Below are 27,647 nucleotides of genomic sequence, written 5' to 3'. Positions count from 1 at the left end.
GTAAATTGCAAATTACATTGTTGTTTATTGGAACAATTATATTAGCGCCATTTACTTTTGTACTTCTTATGTTGCACAGTAAAATATTCGTTGTCGAAGTAATCCAAAACAGGCTTATGTTCGTGGAATGACCCATATGTAAAAAGTATTTCAAATTATAAACCAATATTAGTCTATACAGAAGACAAGTGTCATCAGCATACAACATGTAATTAATACTACGGTAGTAATAACACAACTTGGTTAAGACACCTAAATAATAGTTCACCAGCAGGGCCATTTAATCTTTTACAGCAGCATCTCTAATTGGTAGAATATCCGGGGGACAAGGAAGGAGCCTCTACGAGCTCAATAGTGCCACATCAACTACAGAATAGTATACCAACTAAAGTTGGTGATCACCCTAAACTCAGCCATTATATACAGCTTTTTATCATATGCAGTTTTTTTTTACGATAAGAATGAAATGATGTCATTCTAGTAACTTTTAAATGTCCAACCACAGTGTCTTTGTATTTTATTTTTCATCTCATTTCTTGTTGTTGGAGGTATTTTATAAACTTCATTATTAACGTAACCCCAAAAAAATCAGTCCAGTTTATTAAATTCTGGTGATTGGGGTGGCCACGCTATTGGTCCATTGAAAAATGAAAATATCTCGAAAACTACTAAATTTAGACATAGGGAATGTTGAATGATATCTAAAAATTAAAGTACGATAATGGTATTTTTCAATAGTGATATAAAATACAAGGTGTGCCATTTAAAATTACTGAGAAAATAATGTACTTGCATTTTGACTCACCCTGTATTTGATATAAAGAAAATTAGCAACATCAATTATTTTTAAAAATTTTGACAATACGTAAAAAACTGTGGCATTAATGAACCATTGTTGTTTTGCTTACTTTTATTTATACAGGGAGTTAAACTTGTTACGATTTTCATATAAAATTGGTTATAACGTTGTAAATACCCTGTATAACATAACAAACCTTTATAATTTTGTGATGAAGAAAACAGAATTTCGAATTTAAAATAAAATATAGGGTGTTCCATTTAAAAACAAAAATGTGTGTGTACTGTGTACGCACGTAAGAAGTTATACTTCTAAATATGATTTCAATGAAATAAATATACTTTCGGACAGTTTATTTGTATTTTATTTAAAGATTAAATTAATTTTTACTTACTACTTTCCAAACATTTTTTTAAAACAATACCAAAAATAATAAAAAGATTAGAAAACACCAGGATTCGAACCGGGGTCCTCTTGATCTCCAGTCCAACGCTCTACTACTGAGCTATACCCTTTTGATTATCCGGGCTACAAGATTTCTCAGACATACAGTGATAAACAGACGAAGTGAATTATAAAATACTTTAAATATTACTTATTATCTTATTCCCGAGGTAGACAAGTCCAAATACGCAAAAATTATAATAATAGTTATTTATGATACAGTCGGAAAAATGAAAGAATACCCATGAACGAACATATAAAACACGCTGTATTTTCCTGTCACCGTGTCACAAAGAAAATTGCCCAGCGCAAGTACATGTAATAATAATTATTACATGTACTTGCGCTGGCCAATTCTTTGTGTGACACGGTGACAGGAAACTACAGCGTGTTTTATATGTTCGTTCATGGGTATTCTTTCATTTTTCCTACTGTACAAATGTTAAAAGTACAATTTTAAGGCACGTATGTGAAAGTTTCGTGTGAAAGATTCGCTTCGCTCATTTTGTAATTCACATGAGTGCCTTAAAAATGTACTTTTTTCTACAAGCACTATTCAAAGTGCACTTTTCTGCACGGTTTTATGTTAGCAAACTTGATATTTTCTCACAGTATGAGATATTTGACATTAGTGTGCAGAAAAGTGACGTTTCTGTGCCGCAAAGTGACGTTTCTGTGCCGCAAAGTTCTTTTCTGCACAGTTGACTACCTCATTCTGAGTAACGTTATATTCTGTTTACATCCGTGGATTACCGCATTCTGAGTAACGTTATATTCTGTTTACATCCGTGGTTAAACTTTAGACAAATATATAACCTATAAGACAATTATATTTAACTATAGCATAGAAACTAAATTATGGATGTTACAACTGTTTTATTTTACAATTTTATTCTTATTAAACATTTTATAATTATCAAATAACCAATAAGGATTTAGCAACCTGTGCAAGATATGTCGAATGAAGTAGGTTTTGTGTAAATCCGTGACTGCATAAATATAATGTCAAAAATGTGTAATAATTGTTTAAATTTAAACAAATTAAGGCAGTGCATTAATTTTTTAACTGATTTCTGTGCAATTTATTTAGGTATAAGGAATTTAAATTGATTAGTAGGTATTAATTAAATACAGTTTAAAATTTATCACATAGGTACCTATTATAATTAATCGTCGTTTGGAAATTGTGATTTTTATTTTTAGGAAAAACTGTGCTTGTAGAAAAAGTATAGTGTGAAACACGTGCAGAAAGGTAATTTCTCACTCGTTTGAATTGCGGCACTCGCTTGCGCTCGTACCGCAACTTTTCAAACTCGTGAGAAATTAGTACCTTTCTGCACTTGTTGCACAATATACTATTTAACACGTACCTATATCATACAATATTTTTTTACAAACGTCTTATATATCAACAATTATAATTTATTCATTCTCAATTACAGGACAATACCTACAAAAACTTTTACTTGAACTTGACTGACATTCCATTTTTATATTGTTCTTGACATTACATCAAAACTGCCTATACTGCCAATAAGTAAATCAGAATAACATCTACTTTTATTTTTGTATATTCTAACAAATTTTAATAGTTTTTTTCTACAAACGTGTTAAAAACGCAATACAATTAAAATTAAATTTTAAAAAACCTTTTAAACCACCTTTTTCAAATTGCGCAAGTTGTATTATTAATACCTATTAATGTTAATAAATGAAATATAAATATTTTGACGTTTCACAATTTGACAATTCACTTTTAACTGCAGTACCTTAAAATTTTTAAAGCACTGGTGCTTTAAAGTAACATTTTAACGCTCCTGTGGAGTGCTATAAATTGCATTTTTAACACGTTTGTAGAAAAATATATTTAAAAACACTAATATATTCTTTCCACACCTTTTCTAGACTGATAAATACATAAATTAAAACATTTAGTAACGAACTCCATACTGCCTGTGTGCGCATGCGCGCAGATTAATAAAATTTCACCCTCAATGAACTCGCGCCTAAAGAAGTATAACTTCAAAAACATAAGTTTGGTCTGCCACTGTGTTATCGAACACCCTGTAACATTCTAACTAATTTTGTAATGTGAAGCTCAAAGGTGGCTAAAATTTTTGTTATTGACTTTTATTCCTATCTATTACTATAGCAGATCTATTGAGCTTTACCCCACTAATCAATCACCCTGTATTTTTAAATTGTATTATTAGGAGGAAACAGTAGCGATCAACAGGTAGCAACAAACGCGTTCCAAGATTGCGGCTGTAATTTTGAATATTTTGTCGAGATATTTGGCACACTTATTTGGCCACTAATCAAAGGTGGTACCAAAAATAGGTAATAAAAGTAACAACTGTAGGTGGTACATGACCCAAAACGGTTGAGAACCGCTGATCTAGTGACTTTTAGTGAATTATCAGTTGGCAAAATATTGCAGTATTGCCAGTGCATTTCTTATGTGAATTGGAGGTGGCCGTGTTGGTTATTCACTTTGTCATTTCAATTTTTGCTACATATTAAGCTAAAAAAAGTTCTTTTGAAACTACCTTTACATGTATAAACCTTTATACATTTTAAAAAATGACTACAGCTTTAGGAAGTTGTGCCGAGAAAATTGTTTTTTAAAGAAGAAAAACTTGGTTATATTTTATATGTTTAAGAAGGAGATCGGAAATGAAAAGATAGGTTGACAACGACGCACCTGACCACTGTGTGACGTTTCATTCTTATTATCGTAAAACAACTGTACAATTAGCTAAAGTAGCGCTTGATTCTATTGCAGCAGGAAAAGTTTTATCGCCAAAAGTAAAAGAATCGTTCCAAAAGTGAAAAAGCCGTCCCGAAAGGAGTTGCTTTTGATACGATTTGTGTAAAATTGTACTTTTGATTTAATAAATCATTTCGAAAGTTTAGTTTTCGCGATGGCTGAAGAAATAAAGATTTACTGAGATTACACCCAAATAACTTTAACATTCAGTCTTATTCGTACCTTCGAATCGATCGCAGGCTATCGTTTACAAAGAGAACCGGATTCATCAATTTTTGTTGAATTATTAAAAACTCGTTAAAAATTTAATACTCGATAAAGATATAATTTTATAGTCCAGTGAATTTTTAAATAAACAAATTAAATTGGTTCCCCCATTATGGGGGAACAAAGTTCATTAGGGACGTCCTCTCAGACGAAAGAAATAGTGAATAGTGAAGATAGTTTAATGGAAAATAATAGTTTTGAACCTAGTGCTACTTTGCCGATAGAAAAACAAAAGGATATTAAATATTTCAACTTGATCTCAGATAAGTACAATTTAGATAATATTTGGGTTTATATTGAAAAAACTGGGAATGAAACTGGTCTTTCTAGATTGCACCCTATGGCGATAGGTCACCTACTATTTAAGACCCTGAAACTTACACATATTAAAGAGATAAAAAGCATTGGCCGTAGTCGTATAAAAGATTTGCTGTCATCACGTTTAGAAGCTAATAATGTTGTCAAAAATAAATTATTAGACGCTCAAAATTTAAGAGCTTACATTCCAAATCACTTGTTGGAAGTTAAAGGGCTTATAAGGGATGTAGACACCCAATTTGACATTAATTATCTCATGGAAAACATTGAATCTACTTCCAAAGTTTTAAATATTTATAGAACAAAGCGTAGAATCCAAAAAGAGGAAACAATTGAATACGTAGATAAAAAAACTATAGTTGTCACCTTTGAGGGTAACATTCTACCCAACTATATAGGTTTTAATAGAGTTTATTTTCCGGTAGAACAATTTATTGGTAGGGTCGTTCAATGCTATCGATGTTTGAAATTTGGTCATGTGTCAAAGCAATGTAAAAGTTCCCAGGAATGTTGTATTCAATGTGGGCAAACTAAGACTACTGATCATACTTGCGATAAAGCTATGTATTGTATACATTGTAAAAGTAATGAGCATGTCACAATATCGAAAAAGTGTCCCTTTTATGAAAAACAAAAAAAGATTGAAAGAAACAGATCGATGATTGACTATGTGATAACCAACAGAAAAGTTCACCCACGGGAAGTACTTGACGTACGCACAATAACATCTGCGAATGTGGGAACGCAACACGGATTGGTTATATGTAAGTACCGTCACGCGTACATAATAGAGAGAAATAAACCACCTAACTACATCACCAAGTTCAACATAGAATCCCTACAAGACGAAAGTACTAAGGATCTCTACCAAAAAAGACTTGAGGAAAAGATCAATCTTAGCCCTATTGAAATCACAGACAATATAAACGAAGCATGGGAAAAAATAAAAAATCATATAACTAGTAGTGCAAAAGAAGCCATTGGAGAAAGAACAATTGACTTAAACAGCGGCAGAAACCAAAAACCATGGTTCACACAGGAAGTCAAAGATTTAGCAAAAGAGAAGAAAGATGCATACGTAAGATATATTAACAATAGGACCCCAGAAGAATATCAAAGATATAAATCAGAAAGAAATAGAACAACTAACAGAATCAAAGATCTAAAACAAATATATTGGGAAAAATTCTCAAATGACATGGAACATGATTTACGAGGAGGTCAAAGGAAGGTATGGAACATGTTGAGGAACAGGAAGAAGCCGGTTACCGAAGAATTACAAATTAACGCAATAAAACCAGAAGAATGGGTAACTCATTTCGAGAATCTATACAAAGACGATAACGACGATAATAATGAAGTACAAAGAAATGACCTACAAAACATTCACCAAGAAGAAACAGAGAATGACAACATCACCCAAGAAGAAGTAAACGAAGCAATCAAAAGATCAAAAAATAGAAAATCACCAGGTCCGGATAATATACCAAATGAATTAATTAAATACGGAGGTACAAAAATAATAGAAGAGATAACAACATTATTCAAAAAAATTGTAAACAACATGGCAGTACCAGAGGAATGGAGAGAGAGTATAACAATACCCATCTACAAGAAAGGCGTAAAGACAGATCCTACGAACTACCGAGGAATTACACTACTCAATTCTACATCAAAACTATTGACAAAAATTCTATCCCAAAAAATATATAAGAAAGCCGGTGTATCGGAAGAACAACAGGGTTTTCGCCCAAACAGATCTACAATAGACGCTATTTTCGTAATGCGACAATTAGTTGAGAAATCAATAGAATTCGACAAGCCCATGTTCACATGCTTTGTAGATCTGAAACAAGCATTCGACAGAGTACGATTAAAGGACGAGCTCACTATCCTTGAAAAGAAAAACATAGGTCAGAGGTATAGACACATAATCAAAGAGCTCAATAGATCCAACAAAACACGAATTAAAACCACACACGGGCTCACGGAAGAAATCAAAATCAATGCAGGCATTAGACAAGGGGACAGCCTCAGTCCATGCCTATTTAATTTAATAATGGATGAAGTTATAGGTAGTGTTAACATAATGAATCAGGGATACAAAATGGGTAACCAAACCATGAGAATACTTTGCTACGCAGATGATGCAATCTTAATAGCCGAAAACGAAGATGACTTACAACGCCTACTACAAAAATTCAAAATAACCGCCGAAAAGTATAACCTGACACTGTCCAAAGAGAAAACCCAATCGATGGTAATATCCAGGAACCCAATTAGATGTAAGTTAGTAGTGGACGACCATATAATCGAACAGGTAATGGATTGCAGATACTTAGGTGTGGAAATATCTAGAGACAGGCATCTGTGGCAAGAATCAAAACAGCAGGCAATGAAAGCAGCGAGAATATCTGGTTTCCTGAGGGATATAATCTGGCGGAATAAATATATGAGCACCGAAAGCAAAGTCCGCATTTATAAGACATGTGTTAGACCCGTACTGACATACGCAGCTGAGACAAGGGCCGAGACAACAAAGACCAAACAGATAATGAGAACAACAGAGATGAAAACCCTAAGATCCATAAGAGGTATCACACTCAGAGATAAAGTACGAAACGAAGACACATTGAGAGAGCTAGGCGTTCAGGACGTAGTGAGATGGACAAGAGCGCGACGACGCATGTGGAGGGACCACGTAGATCGGATGGACCCTGAACGTATGGCGCATTGGGCGAAAACACAGAATTGAAGCCCAACACCAAGCGACCCATAGGAAGGCCCAAAAAACGATGGTACGAGAGTTGGAGCTCCGGATCGCAGCAAAGACTGTAACAGAAGAAACAGGACATAGTCCTATTACAAGAAGAAGAAGAAGAAGAAAAAAAGATTAAAAGTATAATGATCGAACAAAAGACTACTTTTTTAGAGGCAAAACATTTGTGTGAACAATCATTTTCTGGTGTTATGAGTCAAAATTACTTTTCTTTGCTTGAAAATAATGAACAAGAATTTCCTTCGCTTCCAAAAATTAATAAAAATTCTGTCTCCACTCAGCTAGGCCCACAGACCAATAAAGCGCGCCCTCTAATATCTTCTCAATTGAACAATAATTCACATGCATCTGTAGGAAAGAAAAGGAAACCAAACTCTCCTATCATACAATCTCCTATTCATAAACCTATCTTTCCCTTTACATTTGGACCTGCCCAGCCTTTACCGGCTAATCCACATAAACCCAATTATAACAAAGTTGAAAATAAAAATCAGTTGACAAAAACTATAACAAATTTTATAATGAACCTCTTGGAACATATTCGTTCAATTGAAGATATAAAAACGTTAGACGATAAGACTATAATTAATGAATTAGAACAGGTTTTAAATACTGTAAACAATAATAGCTTCTAATGGCTGTACAAGATATTTTAAAAATTGGTCAATGGAATGCTAGATCTATTATGTCAAACAAAAACAGTTTAATGCAATACGTAAACAATAAACAAATTGATATTTTACTAATTAGCGAAACATGGTTTAAAAAAGATTCTCATTACAGTTTTAATGGTTATAACCTAATAAGAAGAGATAGGAAGGAAGACCGGTTTGGTGGCGTTGCGATTCTTATCCGTAACACAGTAACCTTCAGTGAACTAAAACTAAATTATAACTTTAATTCTGATATTGAAGTTTGTGGCATCAAAACAAAATTTAAAAATATTGAACTCAATATATTATCTATATACAAACCTCCTAAATGTAAAAGTACAGTATGTGATTGGGCAAATATATTTTCACAGGTCACTGGTTCAGTAGTTATAGGTGGAGATTTCAATGCGCCTAATACGATTTGGGGATCTAATTATAATGATGCAACTGGAATACAACTTACTAAAACTGCAGATGACTTAAATTTTACAGTAATTAATAATGGAGAACCTACCATTTTAACTAAACCAGATCAAAATAAATCAGCTATTGATGTTACTTTCGTTACAGCTGATCTAGTCAATAAAATTAATTGGTCTATACATACAGACACCTTGGGATCGAATCATTTTATGATCCATATGGAAATTACCGACATTCATTTACCTGAAGAAATTATTCCTAAAAGTAAATGGAATACAAGAAAGGCTAATTGGTCCATGTACGAAATTTCAGCAGAGCAATTTTTCAATAACTATTACCAAATGGAAAATACGTCGGACAAATATAATTTTTTAATTGATTGTATAAATTATGAAGCTCAACTATCAATTCCACAATATAAAGCTTATAAAAACAAAATCAGAAATTCTCCGCCGTGGTGGAATACAAATTGTGATAACATTATCAAGGAAAGAAAAGAAGCACTTTCAAATTATAAGCAAAACCGTAACTTTGAAAATTACTTAAAATGCCAAGAGAGCATGGCTAAAAGTAAAAAAAAATTAAAGGAAATAGCTAAAGAAAGTTGGAAAAACTTTGTCTCAAACTTAAACAAAAACACTCCTTCCTCAGCATTATGGAATCAAGCTAGAAAAATCAATAGAAAACCAATTACTAATCGAACATGTCTTAATGATACATTAGTCGACGAAATTTTTGATCAAGTTGCTCCTCCATCAGTCCAATTACTAAAAAGCTACAGCTATGCTTCAAACGAACAAAACCATTTTTTGCTAGAACCGTTCAACACTACAGAATTAGAATATGCTCTTAAAAATCGGAATAACACAAGTCCAGGTTTCTTCTTCTTCTTCTTGACTGGCTTTACAACTCGGGGTGAGTCTTCGCCGCATCCACTATGGCCCTCCATCGTCTGCGATCTTGCGCTTCGATTTGCCATTGTTGTACCCCAATCCTAGATAGATCGGTTTCAACATCATCCTTTCATCTTTTTCTGGGACGGCCCACTGATCTTCTACCGTCTGGTCTCTCGAAGAACACTGTCTTTAGCACTCTGTCTTCCTCTGATCTTACTACATGACCTGCCCATCTTATCCGATTAGCTTTTATATGTCTGAGATGTTTTCAGTACCATATAGAGTCACCAATTCAGAATTGCGGCGCCTTCTCCACTCTCCTGTCAATTCATCTCTTTGACGACCAAATATCATTCTGAGGACTTTCCTTTCAAATATCAGCAATTTATTTATTTCTCGCTGATGCAGAGTCCATGTTTCACTCCCATATGTAACAATTGGGCGAATAATTGATATATACAGTCTTAATTTAGATTGTCTTTTCAGCAGCTTAGATCTTAATAATGATGATAGGGAGTATAATGCTCTATTTCCCGCAGCTATTCTTGCTGAGACCTCTTTTTCTATGTGATTGTCCTCTGTGATTACTGCTCCCAGATATTTAAACTCTTTTACTACTTCAAAGTTGTGGTCATTAATAGTTACGTTCTGCCTAACTCTTGGTCTTGGATTTTTGGTCACCAGCATATATTTCGTCTTCTCTTCATTTATTCGAAGGCCCAGGTTACCTGTTTCCTCCTCGAGCTGTGAAAACACCTCCCTTACGTCTCTTGTAGAATGTGCGACTGCATCTAGATCATCGGCAAAGGCCAACAATAGTTTGGATCCTCGATTTGCGAATCCCCCTGTTAGTTCAGACGATATTTTACTTATTGCGTATTCTAAAGCCAAATTGAATAGCAATGGTGATAAAGGGTCTCCTTGTCTAAGCCCTGATGTTATACTAAATGGCATTGATGTTCTGTTTCCTATCTTTACCTGTGCATATGAGTCTGCCACGCACATTTGAGTGAGCTGCACTAATTTTCTTGGTATTCCCATTTCTAGCATTGCTAGCCATAGTCTGCTTCTTTTTATCGAGTTTTATCAAGTCCAGGTTTGGATAATATTAAATATCCCATGATACAACACCTTCCAAAAATAGTTAAACTCTTGCTGTTGGAAATATTCAATGAGTTGGTCAAAAATGGGAGTTTGGTTCCTCAATTTCAAGATGTCATTATAATACCAATACTGAAACCAGGTAAAAATCTCAACGTGGCACAATCATATAGACCTATATCTCTTATGTCATGCCTTCTTAAAACAGTCGAACGAATGATAAAACAGAGATTGGAATGGTGGTTAGAAAAAAAGAAATTACTTCCCAACCTTCAATTTGGGTACAGAAAAGGAAGAAGTAATTTAGACGCCCTTTCAACATTAGTGGTAGATATACAAAACACATTTACAGACAACAATTATTTACCTGCAATATGTACGGACATAGAGGGTGCATATGATAGAGTCTGTCTAGATATTTTAGTTGAAAAATTAGTCAAAAATTTCCAAATACCAGCCCAACTAGCAGGAACAATATATAATTTTTACTCATGTAGAAAGATATATCTCAGAGCACATAACAGTAGTCTGATAGGTCCACGATACAATAACTTGGGGCTGCCCCAAGGATCAGTATTGAGCCCTTTGTTGTTTAATTTGTACACTGCTGATCTATAATACATAATCTATTATACATATCTATACATGATCTATATCTATTATACATAATAGCCAAATTGAAAACTGCACTTTGAAGATTATACAATATGCTGACGATTTTCTTGTATACTCGTTTTCAAAAAAATATGATAATTTTATACAAACATTAGATAAAATGCACAACTTGTCAAACAATTGGTTCCAACAAAATGGATTTGAAATTTCCACAAACAAATCTAGTGTTTGCATTTTCACACGACACAACTTACCAAATATTGATAAATTACAATTAAGCAATCATGAGTATAGTTTCCAAATTTCTATCAAATATTTGGGGATGATACTTGACCGAAAACTAACATGGAAATCACATATTGAGTTTATGCTAAACAAATGTAATCAAGGAATACATTTTTTAAAAGCAATTTCAAAAACGTGGTGGGGAGCAGATGTTGAAACATCATTACTTTTCTACAAAGCTTATATACGATCAATCATAGATTATGGTTGTGTACTCTATGGCTCTGCATCTGATCGGGCCCTAAGCAGAATCGACGTAACACAAAATACAGTTCTGAGGATTTGTTTAGGTGCTATGAAATCAACTCCAATTAATGCGTTACATGTCGAAGCTTTAGAGATGCCACTGAAATATAGAAGAGAATATCTAAGTAAAAAATTTATTATGAAATTACAACATAAAGATCCTTCCCTTCATTTAAAAATAAGCAAATTGAATGAAGCTGATCTGACGAATAAATATTGGAAACACCAAGAATTCACCTCCACTTTGTGAAGCTTTTCGCAGTATGTCAAACTTTGATGTTACTTCAAATCCAGACGAAATCTTAAACTTTGAAGATTTTCCTTCATTATTACATTTGGTAAAAGTAATTAAGCCAAGTTATCATGAAAATGCAGCTATCAGTCATAACATCTTAAGAAGTATCTTGGACGTTTTTTCGGAGTCTATAATTATCTACACAGATGCGTCGACGTTTGGCACTGGATGTGCCTTTTATGTCCCATCAAACAATACAGAAAAAATGTATAAAATAAATAATGCTTTCTCAATATTCAGCGCTGAAGCAATTGCAATTTATGAAGCTTTATTATATTTTATGAATACAGAAAATAAGTCTACAGTAATTGTTTCTGACTCACTTTCCGTACTGACAGCTATTCAGACAATAATATTTCCAAGTCATAATTTAAACAACTATATCTTCCAAATTAAAAAAATACTTTATGAAATCTATAAAAAACGAAGAGAAGTGCATTTCCTATGGGTTAAAGCACACATAGGTATCACCTGTAATGAACATGTTGATTTATTAGCACAAAAAGCCATCACACATGGATCGTTAACCGGACATGAACCTTCTAATCCAGATATATGTGCAATTTTTAAAAATGAAGTTAACCAACAATGGAGACGTACATGGAACGAATCTAGCAAACATAGTTCCTCTCAATACGCGATGATTCAACCTAAAGTGCCTACTGAGTACTGGTTTAAAAATTATTCCGTTCCCCGCAGATATATTACTTCCATTATTAGAATAAAATTTGGGCACGCCTGTTATCCTTTTCATTTGGCGAAAATTAACATTTTATCTTCAAATCTATGTTTAGACTGTCAAAAAGAGGGAGACTTAAATCATATATTTTTTGAGTGCTCAAAGTATACTCAACAAACTAATAAACTAATTGAAAATTTATTAAAATATAATATATTTCCACCTTATAATTTATGTTACCTACTTTCTCTAATAGGAAAACAATATATGACTGTTTAATGGAATTTATTTGTAAAAGTAAAATCAACCTTTAATCATTATCCACAAATGATTATTTGCCTTTGTTTTATCCCATATGTATTTACCTCCTATCCGCGACCTAGTCTAGTTATGTCTAAACGAAATGTCTTGAAGGGTCCCTAGACGAGAAGAAGCAAGTGACCCTGTCTTATTCCTACCTTAACTCCTGAATATAATAATTGTAATATTAACAACTACCTTTACGGTAACGTTTCTTATTTTTGTTTTGTTTTATATTTTTGAAATGTATGTATAGTCCAGAAAGCCACTGCGCATCCGCTAGGAAAAATATTCTAATTCGGATTTTTTGCACAATCTTACTCAAAAAGGACCCCTTTTAACAAATTTGCATGTTGCCAGGACCAAAAGTTGGTCAAAAATTTTTTAAACGTTTTTTTTTTGTTTTTTTCCTAAAATTATTTTTTTTGCATGGAACAAAATTTTTTTAGGTTTTTTGGATCATTCCAAACAGAAAATGTCTTTAGTGACTTTTCTCTAAAGTTGATAGTTCTTGACATATAAGCGATTAAAAATTGAAAAATTGCGAAATCGCCCATTTTTAACCCTCAAAAACTATGTGAAAATCTAAAAATTTGAATGTTGCCAAGGTAGGTAGATATTCTTTAAACATCGATTGATGAAATCCCGAAGAGTTTTTTGCAATACAGTATCAAAAACCCCTTTGTTTTTTAATTGTCAATCAAGCGTGCGCGACACTATTTTCCACCGTTGCATGTGTATGCAGTATGGTGCAAATGAAAGGAATAAATTCGTTATTTCGTAAACCGGCGACTTTAAGGAAAAATCCCGAAACAGGTCTATTTTTATTTTTAAGGTATGATATTGTGACATATTATGGTATACTAGTGACGTCATCCACCTGGGCGTGATGACGTAATCGATGATTTTTTTAAATGAGAATAGGGGTCGTGTGCTAGCTCATTTGAAAGGTTCTTCAATTCTCTATTCAGTAATATAAACATTTACATATTTTTTATACAGGGTGTCCAAAAAAATTTTATTAAATTAAATTATTTGACAAAAAATAAGTAGAAGGACACCCTGTATAAATAATTATGTACATGTTTATATTACTGAATAGAGAATTGAAGAACCTTTCAAATGAGCCAGCACACGACCCGTATTCTCATTTAACAAAATCATCGATTACGTCATCACGCCCAGATGGATGACGTCACTAGTATACTATATATGCCACAATATTATAACTTAACAATAAAAACCGAACTGTTTTGGGATTTTTCCTTAAAGTCACCGGTTTACGAAATAACGAATTGATTCCTTTCATTTGCACCATACTGTATACACATGCAACGGTGGAAAATAGCGCCGCGCATGCTTGATTGTCAATTAAAAAACAAAGGGCTTTTTGATATTGTATTGCAAAAAACTCTTCGGGATTTCAGCAATCGATGTTTAAAGAATATCTATCTACTTTGGCAACATTCAAATTTTCAGTTTTTCACATAGTTTTTATGGGTTAAAAATGGCCGATTTCGCAATTTTGCAATTTTTAATCGCTTATATGTCAAAAACTATCAACTTTAGAGAAAAGTCACTAAAGACCTTTTCTGTTTGGAATGATCCAAAAAAACTAAAAAAATTTGTTCCATGCAAAAAAAATAATTTTAGGAAAAAAACAAAAAAAAAATGTTTAAAAAACTTTTGACCAACTTTTGGTCCTGGCAACATGCAAATTTGTTAAAAGGGGTCCTTTTTGAGTAATATTGTGCAAAAAATCCGAATTAGAATATTTTTCCTAGCGGATGCGCAGTGGCTTTCTGGACTAGTAGATTTTGAAATATACCTACTTGTTGTGACTGGCTGAGTGGCGACAGCCCATGCCAAAAAAAAAAAAAAAACTTTAACACTATTACTAAACAAAACACTTACGTCTAAAATAGTTGTCATCTTGAACAACAATGGTGTCATTTTAAAAACATGATTCCACGTTAATTGTTTATAATCTACTATGATAATCTCACTCAGACACAAATCTTCGCATATTCGTATTTCATATATGTTTAACATAAGTGCGAAATATTTCCATGCTACAAAATTTGAACAATTTTGATTTAATTTCACTATTTGCAGTCTGTAAAGATCCTCGGCTGGATTTGGTAATGGACAAAGTACTCTGGAAATAAAACAAAAAAGTTATAAAAAATTATCAGCAGTTCAAGCTGAGTAAGTGATTTTCATACAGCAGGGGTCTGCAACGTGATGCCCGCGAAGCAATTTTAAGTGACCGCCATTCCTTTCACCATCTTAATTTAAAAATTTAACCAAACAACTATTTACAAAACTAATTAAAAACGGAACTTTAATAATTTAAACCTTATTCAAAACTAAAGTTTTAAAACTGAATTTCAGCGACATCAATATAAAACTAATAGAACAACTGGCTACGACCCTGCTCACATCTTACTAACCTAACGAACATGATACAAACGCTCTGAGCGGCGCCGGCATTTCTATACGCACCGTTATGTGTTCCTCACCCCCGCGCGTCTACTATAACTCCGTCTACTTGCCTGCTACCATTTCATGCGCCACGTGCTAACTAACCTGTGTGAATTTATTCTTATCGTGAATTTATATTAATTTGGAGTTGTAAGTAGGTAGGTATATATCAAATCTGTGATTGTTTAATTCTTTATATTTATTATTTTACTGTTATTTTAGCCGCCATGGAAAATAAAAGAAAGAAGATAAAGACACATCATTTTAATGTCGAGTGGGAAGAATAGTTTTGATTCATTTACTATAAAGAAAAAAGTGTGTGCTTATTGTGCAATTCAAGCGTAGCGGTTCCAAAAAAGTGTAATGTGGAGAGACATTTCATTACCACTCACATAAATTTTAACACAACTTGTCCAATAAACTCGGAAATTAGAAATAAAAATATATCGGAACTTAAACTCAAGTTGACTAAGCAGCAAAACTTATTTACCAGACCAATTTCCCAATCAACAAAAGCAACTACTGCCTCTTTCAAGATTGCGCACCTTTTGGCCAAGAAAATGAAACTGTTTGTAGAAGGTGAGATTATTAAGGAAGCCATGTTATTACATGCCAAAACACTTTTTGACGACCATAAAAGTAAAAATGAAATAGTAACAGCAATAAATGGCATTCAGCTATCAGCCAGAACAGTAACTCGAAGAATTGAAATGATGGCTACAGACATTGAGTCACAATTGAACACTGATATTCAAAAAAGTGTATTCTTTTCACTGCAAGTTGATGAGTCAACAGACGTGTCCGACACTTCTCAATTATGTATTATTATAAAGATGGTTTTGGAAGATTTTATTGTTAAAGAAGAATTTCTGAACATGTTACCGTTAAAAGGGTGGACAAGGGGTGAAGATATTTATATGACTTTTAAAAAATTTTTAGAGGAAACTATTTAACATACCTTTGAAAAAACGGTCCTCAATTACAACAGACGGCGCACCTGCAATGAAAGGAAGAAATAGCGGTTTCATCGCTCTGTGTAGAGAGACCCGATGTTTCCCAAATTTGCCTCTTATCATTGTCTCATTCATCAGGAAGTATTATGTTCAAAGGTGATTCCTTTCCAAGATAATATAATACAAACTGTAACCAAAATTATAAATTCAATAAGAGCAGGAGCTATGCAACACAGATTATTTAAATTATTGCTGCAAGAAAATGGCGCAGAATTAGACGATCTGATTACACATACAGAAGTACGGTGGCTGAGTAAAGGAAAAGTACTTGAGCGGTTTTTAAATTTATTACCTCAAGTAAGAGAATTTCTATTATCCAGAAATGAAGTTTGTCCGGAGTTAGAACAAACACCTTGGTTAATTCGGCTTGGTTTTTTAACTGATTTAACTGTAAAATTAAAAGAATTAAACTTACAACTACAAGGCAGAAATCATCATATTGCTTCCATGGTAAGTGCGGTAAATGCATTTAAAGCTAAATTGGCGCTCTGGAAGTTGAAAATGGAGAACAATAATTTATTACATTTCCCAAATTTGAGAATGGTAATAGAAAGTCATTGCGATGAAAATGTTACCACCCATCAGTTTGCCAAACATTTTTATTCCTTGTTGACAGAATTTAACAAAAGGTTCGAAGAATTTTCTGAACTAGAGACATTCCTGATGTTTTTCATTAATCCTTACTCTCATAGAAATGAAGATCTGAGTGACAAGATTTCAACATATTCCAATATTTCTAATAACTTGGAATTGGAAATTATAAATATCACCAACGACATCCAGTTGAAATCATACTGTAACGAAGAGAATTTTTGGAATTTAGTGGATATAAATATTTATCCTTTGTTGAGAAAATGAGCCCTAAAGGTAAATTCCCTCTGTGCCTCGACATACGCCTGTGAATCTTTATTTTCAAATATGAAATAGTTAAAACCAAGGTACCGATCAACCCTTACTGATGCTCATTTGGACCAATGCCTGCGAACTGGAAATTCTACTTATATTCCCATTACAACGAGCTGGCCTCAAAACAGTGCCAAATATCTCACTAGTTGACTACTTATGCTTATATTTTATATTAGAATTTGATGTGAAATAAAAATTTGCCTATATATAATACATTTTTTTTATATTATTTTCATGTTTCCTCGACGAGGGGAGGGGGGCGCTACTTTTCATCAGGTGGTGCCCGCCGAATTTCACAATTTTTGAAATGTGCCCTCCTAGTAAAAAAGGTTGCCGACCCCTGCCATATAGTACTTCCACTCTAACTTTTCCCATGCGTCACGATTCATGTTCAAACAAGTTCAGATGTGTAAATCATTGATACCTACTGTTAGAGCACTGGTCGGCAAAGTGCGTGTGGCTCTTTGACTCGGTAAGTGTGGCTCTGGTACAAATATCCACAGAAAGCACAATAATATTTTTATTAACAAAAAACTTAGTAGGAAAAAATTACATATTATTTTAACAAATTAGCATTTGCAATCTTTAGCATTTGTAAAATATCCTCTTGATACTACGATAACCGAGATGAAATTTTCTCTTTTCGAAATTGACACTGGTAGCTTTGAGATACAATAATAACTGCTGGATTTAAAAAAACAAGAAAGTAGTACATGTGGTGCTCTAAATTTGAACATATTTGTGTTGATTTGGAAATATTGAAGAAGAAGAAATGTAATCTTGGAGATGGAAGACATGATCATTTTCAACTCTTGGAATAGCATTTAAATCATCATCAGCAAAACATCAGCTCAAAAAGCTCGCGTTTGATGTTCTTTCCCTTTTCGGTTCTACATAATATCAATATATCAAAAAAATTAAAATTTGCGCCAAAAATTATTTAAAAAAAAAATACAGTGTTGTAGATAAGAACCCTGCAAAATGAAAGAAAATAGAAGTTTCTATGGAGATTCGAAACAAAAATATTGCCAAAAAACGAAAAAACACGTTTTAATTTTTTGGGGGGCTATGAATAGGGATAGGGGTTTAAAAATTGAATACTTTTTAATGTAAAACAACATTGTATTTTTATTTTTGGGATATCGCTAGGGCAATTTTTCACTATCTTAACCGGCTAAACCCTATAGTTTTATTTACTGTACTACTTATTTGCAGATTTGGCTCCCATTTTTTTTTAATTGTTATATTGCTCATATTTGGCTATTTGGCAAATAAGTTTGCCACCCACTGTGTTACAGTGTCAGTGGTAATAATTGGAAATGGCTATTATCCCGTAAACGTATTTTATAAAGTTATTTTATTGAAATGTTTAATCTTTTTTTACTATTGAGGAGATTGAAGTGTAATAATTGTATTTATTAAATGTCGTTATATTAATATGTATTCGCTGTTTGCAAGTACTTGGAGGAGATACGAGAAACGATCGTGCGCGAGTAGCGGAAAATCTTGCTACTTTCTTTGCATATTTCTTAAATAATTCATATTATCAATTAAAAATTGACCTATTTCATACCTACTGTCATTGAAGAAAATGGGATTTCGCAAATGCTGTGTTATCAATTGTAAAAATACAACAAAAAATTGTCAATTTACGTTCTATACGTTTCCAACTTCCAAGCACAAACTAATACAAAGAGAAAAGTGTATTTCCATCATAATAAAGCAGAAGTAAGTAACTTTATGGACTTTATGCACTTTAGTCTAGAATGAATCCTAGTTAAAGTGTACTTTAGGTTGTCATTGTGTTACGTTTCAAAATCGTTCTACGACACTCCACCCTGTAGATCCATTACAACATTGATATTTGTAAATTAATAATTAATTATTTCATACCTATGGTGTCACCTGGAGGTCAAAAACCCAGAACGCAAATGTTGTCAACTATAATTCCTACCTCTGGTCTGGTGTGGATCTATTTCGTTAATTAGAAAACAGATGTACTTTTGGCATTGTTTGTAGTACCTTTACGGTGTTGTCTTATTGTATTTATTGTCTTTCTGTTATTGTCTTACTAAGGGATAAAGGAATTCTCGCGGAGCGTGTTTTCCATAATTTCCCATTATCTTAGTAATGTTGGAAATAGTAGGGTATTTTAGTATAAAGTATAAATAGGAATAGTACTGTGTCATGTGAAAATGCCGTAGATGGGGTGTTCTGCGGGTATTCTAGGTTGTTGTAGATGCTTGGCAACGTCGTAGAAGTTTGACACTTTTGGTGGAACGAAGGAAAGTGGAAAGTGGAAAGTATGGTCTTTTATTTTGTGTACGGCGCTCGGAAAAGAGGTGTTCTCTTCACCAGTTGGTGGTTTTAAAGGCCGTAGCATATCTAGAAGGGTGGTGAATGTGGTTGGACCAAACCCTTCTTCAATTTTTTTGGATCAAAAGAGACTAATTATAGAAAAACCTCGAGATAATCTGAATTGCGGCATTATTTTGAGTGTTTTTTTTATTACGTTTCGCCATGATTTGACCATGTGATCGTGGTACCTTTTTGTAATACCGGCTATTTATTTTAGGGTTTTTTTTTTGGGGGAAAACAGATTTCCCGTATACTTTTATCTCTGATGAGAGATTTTTGCAAACATATTGCATATTTTGCTGTAGTACCGTATTGGAGTTTTTGTGAATGGTATCTAGTTTCCCGGATTCGCTTGCATGTGGTTCCATCAATGTTCTGGATGAACCATGCGGCGTAGATGGACCTTTCCAGTGGAACGGGTTAATTGGTAACTTATTCAGTTATTTCTGTAGGATTTTTAGGAGTCCCGTGGGAGCGTAATGACCATAGTTGGGGACAATTATTGGAGAAGTGTAAATAACTATTTTAATTTATATTGCTTATTGACCTGGGAGGTAAGTCTTTAACGTTTTTTTTTTTGATTTGTGGAAAAATACAGTAAAACATTTATTTCAATATAACAAGCTAAATATCATGAGCAAGCCATTCTGAATTTTTTGCCGCGTAAATATCTGTTGTAGTCGACTACAAAAACGATAGACCTGACAATCTCACATTTATATGTAAAAAATTATCATAAAATCGGCAGGTATACAGGGTGAGGCAGATAACTGGCCTATTAAAAATATCTCGAGAACTAAAGGCAACAGAATCATGAAAATTGGAATACAGGGGTTTTGAAGGATGATCTATTAAATGAACATATGTTCATCTCTTTGCAACTTCCGGTTATACCGGAAGTTGCTTATAACTTCGTTTTTTTTAATGGGACACCCTGTATATTTTTACATTTTTGGATTCTCTTCGATGTCTTCTTTCTTAAAATATGAGGACTTGTAATGTTATACAGGGTATTTTAAAAGATAATTACGTTTTTTTATTAATTTCGTAGCAATATTCACACCCTGTAGAATTGTAACAGTTTGACAACTAAAACTCTACTTACGTTCAAATGATTTTTAATATAGTCTACTATTGTTAAGAATCATTAGTATAGCTAAATTTTTAATTTTAGTATACAGGGTTGGTCGAAACTCGGAATGAGTATTTTCTGAGTTTTCTTAAATGGAACACCCTGTATTTTAGTATTGTAATGAAATGATATTTTATGGTACTTTTTTATTTCTTAAGCATTCCCTATACCTAACTGCTTTAAATTGTGCTTAACCGCATATTTGCTTAGTCGCTTAGTCGGTTGGTGCTTAGTCGCACCAACAATCTTAACTACGTAGGTATTTTGATAGCTAAACCATTATTGGTAATTTTAAGGATCAGTCCGGATTAATATGTATTTATTTCTGAAAAATTATTTGTGATTGAATATTTTCAAGGCCAACCTAATAAAATTTTACGTATTTTTTGTTGCAATTAATGTTTAGCTTGAATCACCAATAACTCACAAATTAAAGCAGTTAGGTATAGGGAATACTTATAAAATAAAAAAGTACTATGAAATATCATTTCATTACAATACTAAAATACAGGGTGTTCTATTTAAGAAAACTCAGAAAATATCCATTTTGAGTTTCGACCAACCCTGTATACTAAAATTTCAAAATTAGCTATACTAATGATTCTTAACAATAATAGACTATATTAAAAATCACTTGAACGTAAGTAGAGTTTTTAATGTCAAACTATTACAATTCTACAGGGTGTGAATGTTACTACGAAATGAATAAAAAAACGTAAATATCTTTTAAAATACCCTATATAATATTACAAAATCTCATATTTTAAGAAAGAAGCTATTGAGGAGAATCCAAAAATGTAAAAATATACAGGATGTCCCATTAAAAAAATCAAGTTATAAGCAACTTCCGGTATAACCGGAAGTTGCAAAGAGATGAAAATATTTTAATTTAATAGATCATCTCTCAAAACCCCTTTATTCCAATTTTCATGATTCTGTTGCCTTTAGTTCTCGAGATATTTCTAATAGGCCAGTTATCTGCCTCACCCTATATACTATATAGGTAATCGTTTGTAAAACGTTATACTTGTAAAAAAGGGTGATTAGTAGGGTGGTTCGAAAAAAACTTTTTTTTCTTATTTCAGATCGCTATAGTCCGCAAAAGTTGCCATTGGTATAGACTTGAAAAAGCACTAATTATTATTTTTTTATTAATTTGTCTTCCGGTCGCACAATGCCATCGAAGTTAGCAAAAATTGTGAAAAACCTTAATTTTTCATATATTTTTTTAACAGGCCAGATGGTTTTAATTGCGTTCCTATACCATGAATTAACTACTAAAAGTATGTAAAATCAATATAAATGCACTTATTATACATTTCTTTCATATCTTCCGGTCGCGCAACATAATACAAAATGAGTAAAATTAGTAGTTTTTGCAAAATTTCAAAGTTTGACTGTTTGGTACAATTTAATCATACGACTTTTAGAGATGGTATAGTTTAATTTAATTACAATAATATATTTCAAATACAAGCATATAAGGTAAATTTTGATATTCAAATTCAGGTGGAATTCGGTCGCGCAGCTTCGTCAAAAACAGCAGACTACCGAGAGACGAGGCGAAAGTGACGAATGCCAGCGAAGCGCGCGCTGCCACAAATAAAGATACATGTGGGAATACCTCTACAATGGAGTATTTGTCTTCTCTATTACAACGAACTGCCATTCCACCACCTTTTCCAACACTTAGATGAAAATACAACAGGCCCAATAGGATATTCCGGGCCAATTGGAAAGGCCCTACCTGATTGTGAATGACTACCACTTATTGATTTTAATACTATTAATTGTGAGATTCCAAAAGTTGACAAGCGTATTCTTAGCAAGCACCAATAATTGTACTTGCTTGAGATATCAGAAGTCATCAAGTCAGGACATTGTTCAGAAGACGTATCAGTGGGTACGTGATCCTATCCCACCGTCACATTCAAGATGGCTTACTACTGCAAACCGAGTTTTGCGTTTATACATCAGTGTGTCCAACCCCTCTGAAAATCTAAGAGACATTGTCACATTCATTCTCAAATGTTATAATATGCCTATGTGGTTTGCCACAAAAATAAACCACAAATCACAGATGGGCCTAGACATGATTACAAAATCATTGAATATTCAAGGTACTTACCAGAAGAGCTTCTTCAAGTTGTTGATCCCGTTTTACAACGGAATACTTACTTTGCCCATCCCGAAAATTTACTTTTGGCTATGGTTGGGCTTTAGGCGTATCATGAAGGAAAAGCAAGCAATATCTGAAAGTTACTCTATCAGAATTTTTAAACCACCAAACTTAAACTTTGAAGCTAAATAGTATTACGAAACTATCAAATGGAACACCAGTATACTGACTCCCCTCTAATGCTAAGAACATTGACTAATGAAGAGATAAAACAGTATGTGAGCAATGACTTCCAGCCTGTTATGAGTATAGATACTTTGCCATCCCATACACAGGCAGTTGAAAGATGCGTTAAACTAGTGACCGTAGCTTCAAGTAAAGTGTGTGGACACAGTTCCAGAGATGGCTATATTAGAACCACATTATTGCACCGCTCAGCGATGCCAACGATTAAAATCAACAACAAATGGTAGTCTTTCACAATCAGGTAGGGCCTTTCCAATCGGTCCGGATATCCTATAGTGCCTGTTGTATTTCCATCTAAGTGTTGGAAAAGGTGGCTGAATGTCAGTTCGTTGTAATGGAGAAGACAAATACTCCATTGTAGAGGTCTTCCCACATGTATCTCTATTTGTGGCTGCGCGAGCTTCGCTGGCATTCGTCACTTTCGCCTCGCCTCTCGGTAGTTTGCTGTTATTGACGAAGCTGCGCGACCTAATTCCACTTGAATATCAAAATGTATATTAGATGCTTGGATTTTAAATATATTATTGTAATTTAATTAAACTATATCATCTCTAAAAGTCGTATGATTAAATTGTACTAAACAGTCAAACTTTGAAATTTTGCAAAAACTACTAATTTTACTCATTTTGTATTACGTTGCGCGACCGGAACATATGAAACAAATGTATAAATGCATTTATATTGATTTTACATACTTTTAGTAGTTAATTCATGGTATAGGAACGCAATTAAAACCATTTGACCTGTTTAAAAAAAAATCTGAAAAATTAAGGTTTTTCACAATTTTTGCTAACTTCGATGGCATTGCGCGACCGGAAGACAAATTAATAAAAAAATAATAATTAGTGCTTTTTTCAAGTCTATACCAATGGCAACTTTTGCGCACTATAGCGATCTGAAATAAGAAAAAAAGTTTTTTTCGAACCACCCTAGTGATTAGTTATATTTTGTTCAATTTATATAAGTTTTCTTTTTAAGTTTTAATTTGAAATAGCCGTAACTGGCTCAGATAATACATATACAGGGTAATAAAGCGAGCTATGTGCAGTGGTGTAGTGGTAAAATTAGCTGTGCCGGAGCTATACCTCTACCGGAAAATTTTTGAAAATTAGCCTACTACCCAAATCGTGAGTTTTAAGGCCCTTTGGCAAATGTTTTGAAAAGTTTAATAATTAAACTAATTAATGATCTTTTAGAGTGATAGTAGTTACAGTAGGGCCTCCTACACATTCTCCTCCAAAGAATAATTTTAACTTTAAAATATGGTAAGACTTTCTTAAGGTAGATTATTACAGTTTGATACCTTAAAAACTGTTTTTAAGGTATCAAACCATAATAATCTACCTTAAAAACTCTATAATTTAAGTTGGAAGCCTTGCTGACAAAAATTAAAAAAACACTGGTGTAAGTTAGGCAAATATTGTAAATGACTAAGTTTTCATTTTCAGTAGTATTAATTTATTATTGTGAAAAAATACACCCACAAGTTACATTAGTATATATATTTTTTATTATTTAACACACACAAACATTATAATCTGTGCCAAAAAAATTAAGAATTATTTGAAAAAACTACATACAGTACAAATAACTTGTGTATTTAACAAAATACATATAATAAATACATCAGATTAATTATAACTAGAGACTGGAAAATATGCACTAAAAAATGTCTAAAATATGCATGCAATATGCATTTTAAAACAAGCTGAATATGCACAATTAACATGCAAATATGCATTTATATATGCACTTATTTTTATATGAATAATTTTATGGTTTACGTTAAATACATAAATAAATAAAAAATAATAAAAATAAATAAATAGGTTTGAATTTAAACCAAATTGTATTATTTCTTAATATATTTTTTTAACTTCAGGTTTTGTGACAAATAAAACGGCAAAATATTTTATTTTGACCACAAGATAAATAAGAGTACAATAAAATAAATGTACATATTTTTATTGTTACAATATTGATTCATATTTTCTAAACTAATATTATAAAAAGAGTACAATAAAACAAATTTACATATTTTTATTGTTACAATAAATAATCATATATTGATTCATATTTTCTAAACTAATATTATGTCTTCTATCTGTTAATATTTGTTTATAGGCAGAAAAAGATCTCTCAACGTCACAAGATGTAATTGGGGCATATTTAAACTTTGCTATTAGAGACGGATCCATATTAATATTTTCATCGAAGTTTCCAAAATTGATTATATTATTTATTGAACGCAATAAAGTGAAACCCTCATTTTTGTTTAAAACGTCATCAAGTTTATCTTTAATTTTTACTCCAATTTCCCCATTCAGATTTGTTATTTTCTGTTTAACCGAATCAACAATAGACATACTATTGTGAAGACATAAATTTTGAGCCTCTAATTTTGTAATTGAACTTTCAATGATATCGAAATTCGATTTTATATACAACAATTGATTTTTAATAGACTTTTCTTTAAAAATATTTTGACAGTTATCAATAGCGGTACAAGTCGGATCAAAACTTGAAATAACGCTTTTGATGTCGTCGTAGTGTTCAGATAAAAATATAGCACTTTTAAGCCAAGTTCCCCATCTGGTTAATACTGGTTCTGGTGGTAAAGGAATATCGGGAAGCATCTCCCTATATACCTGTACACGTAGTGGTGCTTTCAGAAATACTTTTTTTACATTATTTATTAAGGTGTTTACATTGGGAAATTCAATTCTAACTTTCTCTGCAACTCTGTTTAGGCCGTGCGCCAAACATGTACAGTGAATTAAATTAGGGAAAAAGATTTTAAGATTGGATGCAGCTTTCATCATATATGAGGCGGCATCACTAAGCATTAATAATATTTTTTCAAATGGTACTTGATCAGGTAAAAAAAAATTTGTTAGGGATTCGTTAACAAATCTAGCTATTGTAGCATAGTTTGTTTTTTCCAAACATTTTACACTAATTAAGTATGAGTTTTTAAAATCGCCAGAGTCGTTAAGAACTCCAACAATTAGATTCGCAATTTGTCGACCCTTTGTATCCGTTGTTTCGTCGACGGAAATCCAAAGATAATCGGCTTTTAACTGATTTTTAATACTCGTCATCACATCTTTGTAACATGCACTGACATATTTTTTCCGAAGAGTTGAAGAACTTGGTATTTGAGCTGGTTTATCTTTAATCTTGCAATAAGTTTTTAAAAAGTTTTGACACGATTTATGTTCTAACTTGTGCAGAGGGATATTGCAGTTCAAAAAAAAATGGCATAAATCCTTTGCAAAGGTTTCTTGCCCAACTGACGTATTCTGAATCTGCAAACTGTTCTGTAGAATCTGCTGGCGAGGTTTATTATCATTTTTTGATAGCTTAGTTTGGTGAAGTGAAGTTTTTATGTGTTGAACTACTTGGAATTTCTTTTGACATGGAATCTGGAATATAATGATAATGATGTTTTAGATGTTTTCGTAAATAGATACCTACATTAAAATGATCAAACTTTTTAAACCTCCCCCAATTTTTTTTTATTTCTCAAAGTGAAATTGAAATCGTCAAACAATAAAGTACAGTCAGTGTACCGTAGTATACAGGGTGGGCCACTCTCAACACCTCGCTCTGTATAAGCCAAACCGTTGCGAACTTTAAAAAACAGTTTTTGAAGAAATGGGACGGTTTGTCATTTTAGAATAGACAGACACATAGATGTGCAAAGAAGTTTGATAAGTTTAAAAATCTATTGAAGTGGAGAACTTACCTTTTTATCACAAATGGTGCAAAACATACTTTCACTGTCGATAACTTTTAGATGATTGTTACTTCCAATCCAACTTCTGAGAAGACTTGATTTTTCCCTTGCTACTTTAGGCATTTTCACAATAATAATAAAATGATTTTTTTACACAGTATAGTCAATAACTTGCAATCACAAAAGTTGAATAATCGGCGATTGATTTAAGACTAACCATTCATAAAATAAAATAATCTATCCTACCCTTAAAACAGTGTTGCCAACTCGACCAATATAGTATTTGCCAAACCTCACAAGAATGATGGAATGATCAGTTCAACAGTAGGTATTCCATTATCAACTAATAAAAAATCCCTATAGCAAGCATAACCCAGTACAGATAAATTATTTGTTTTAAAAAATGCTGAAACATGATCCTGTAGTTAATAGTAATCTCATGGTCCACAGACATAAGTACTAATATAAACATTATTGAAGGCGAAGGAATTTGCTGATGTAGGTGTGTATGTGTGAATGGTTAAACATTTTTTGTTAGGAATCAGATTTGACTCACTGATATCAGTTTCAAGTTCCTGTGAGAGAGTTCCTAAGTTGTTTTAGTAATTGTAAGGCCAACATAAAAATTTGTTCTGAATTAGAAGATTTTCGATTTTTACTAAATAATTTTTATATTATTTAATATGCTAGAAAATATGCTATATGCTAAACAAGAAATAAATAAGCTAAACAACACAAAAATATGCCAAATCTAGCATAAAATAAGCTAAATTGGCAACG

General features: G+C 32.7%; 1 protein-coding gene across 1 annotated transcript in view; it reads right to left on the bottom strand.

Moving 5' to 3' along the window:
- Positions 1-27,647, bottom strand: part of LOC114334873 (alpha-tocopherol transfer protein-like) — a 100,047-nt gene that overhangs the window by 20,402 nt on the left and 51,998 nt on the right. The window contains exon 3 of the mRNA XM_028284991.2: positions 14,785-15,028. Coding sequence (XP_028140792.1) covers positions 14,785-15,028 — 244 coding nt within the window. The remainder of the gene's footprint in view (positions 1-14,784; positions 15,029-27,647) is intronic.

Source organism: Diabrotica virgifera, chromosome 7 (assembly GCF_917563875.1).
Source record: "Diabrotica virgifera virgifera chromosome 7, PGI_DIABVI_V3a".
NCBI lineage: Eukaryota > Metazoa > Arthropoda > Insecta > Coleoptera > Chrysomelidae > Diabrotica > Diabrotica virgifera.
The sequence above is the reverse complement of the archived record's forward strand: the minus strand, read 5'-3'. Positions and strand labels throughout refer to the sequence as shown.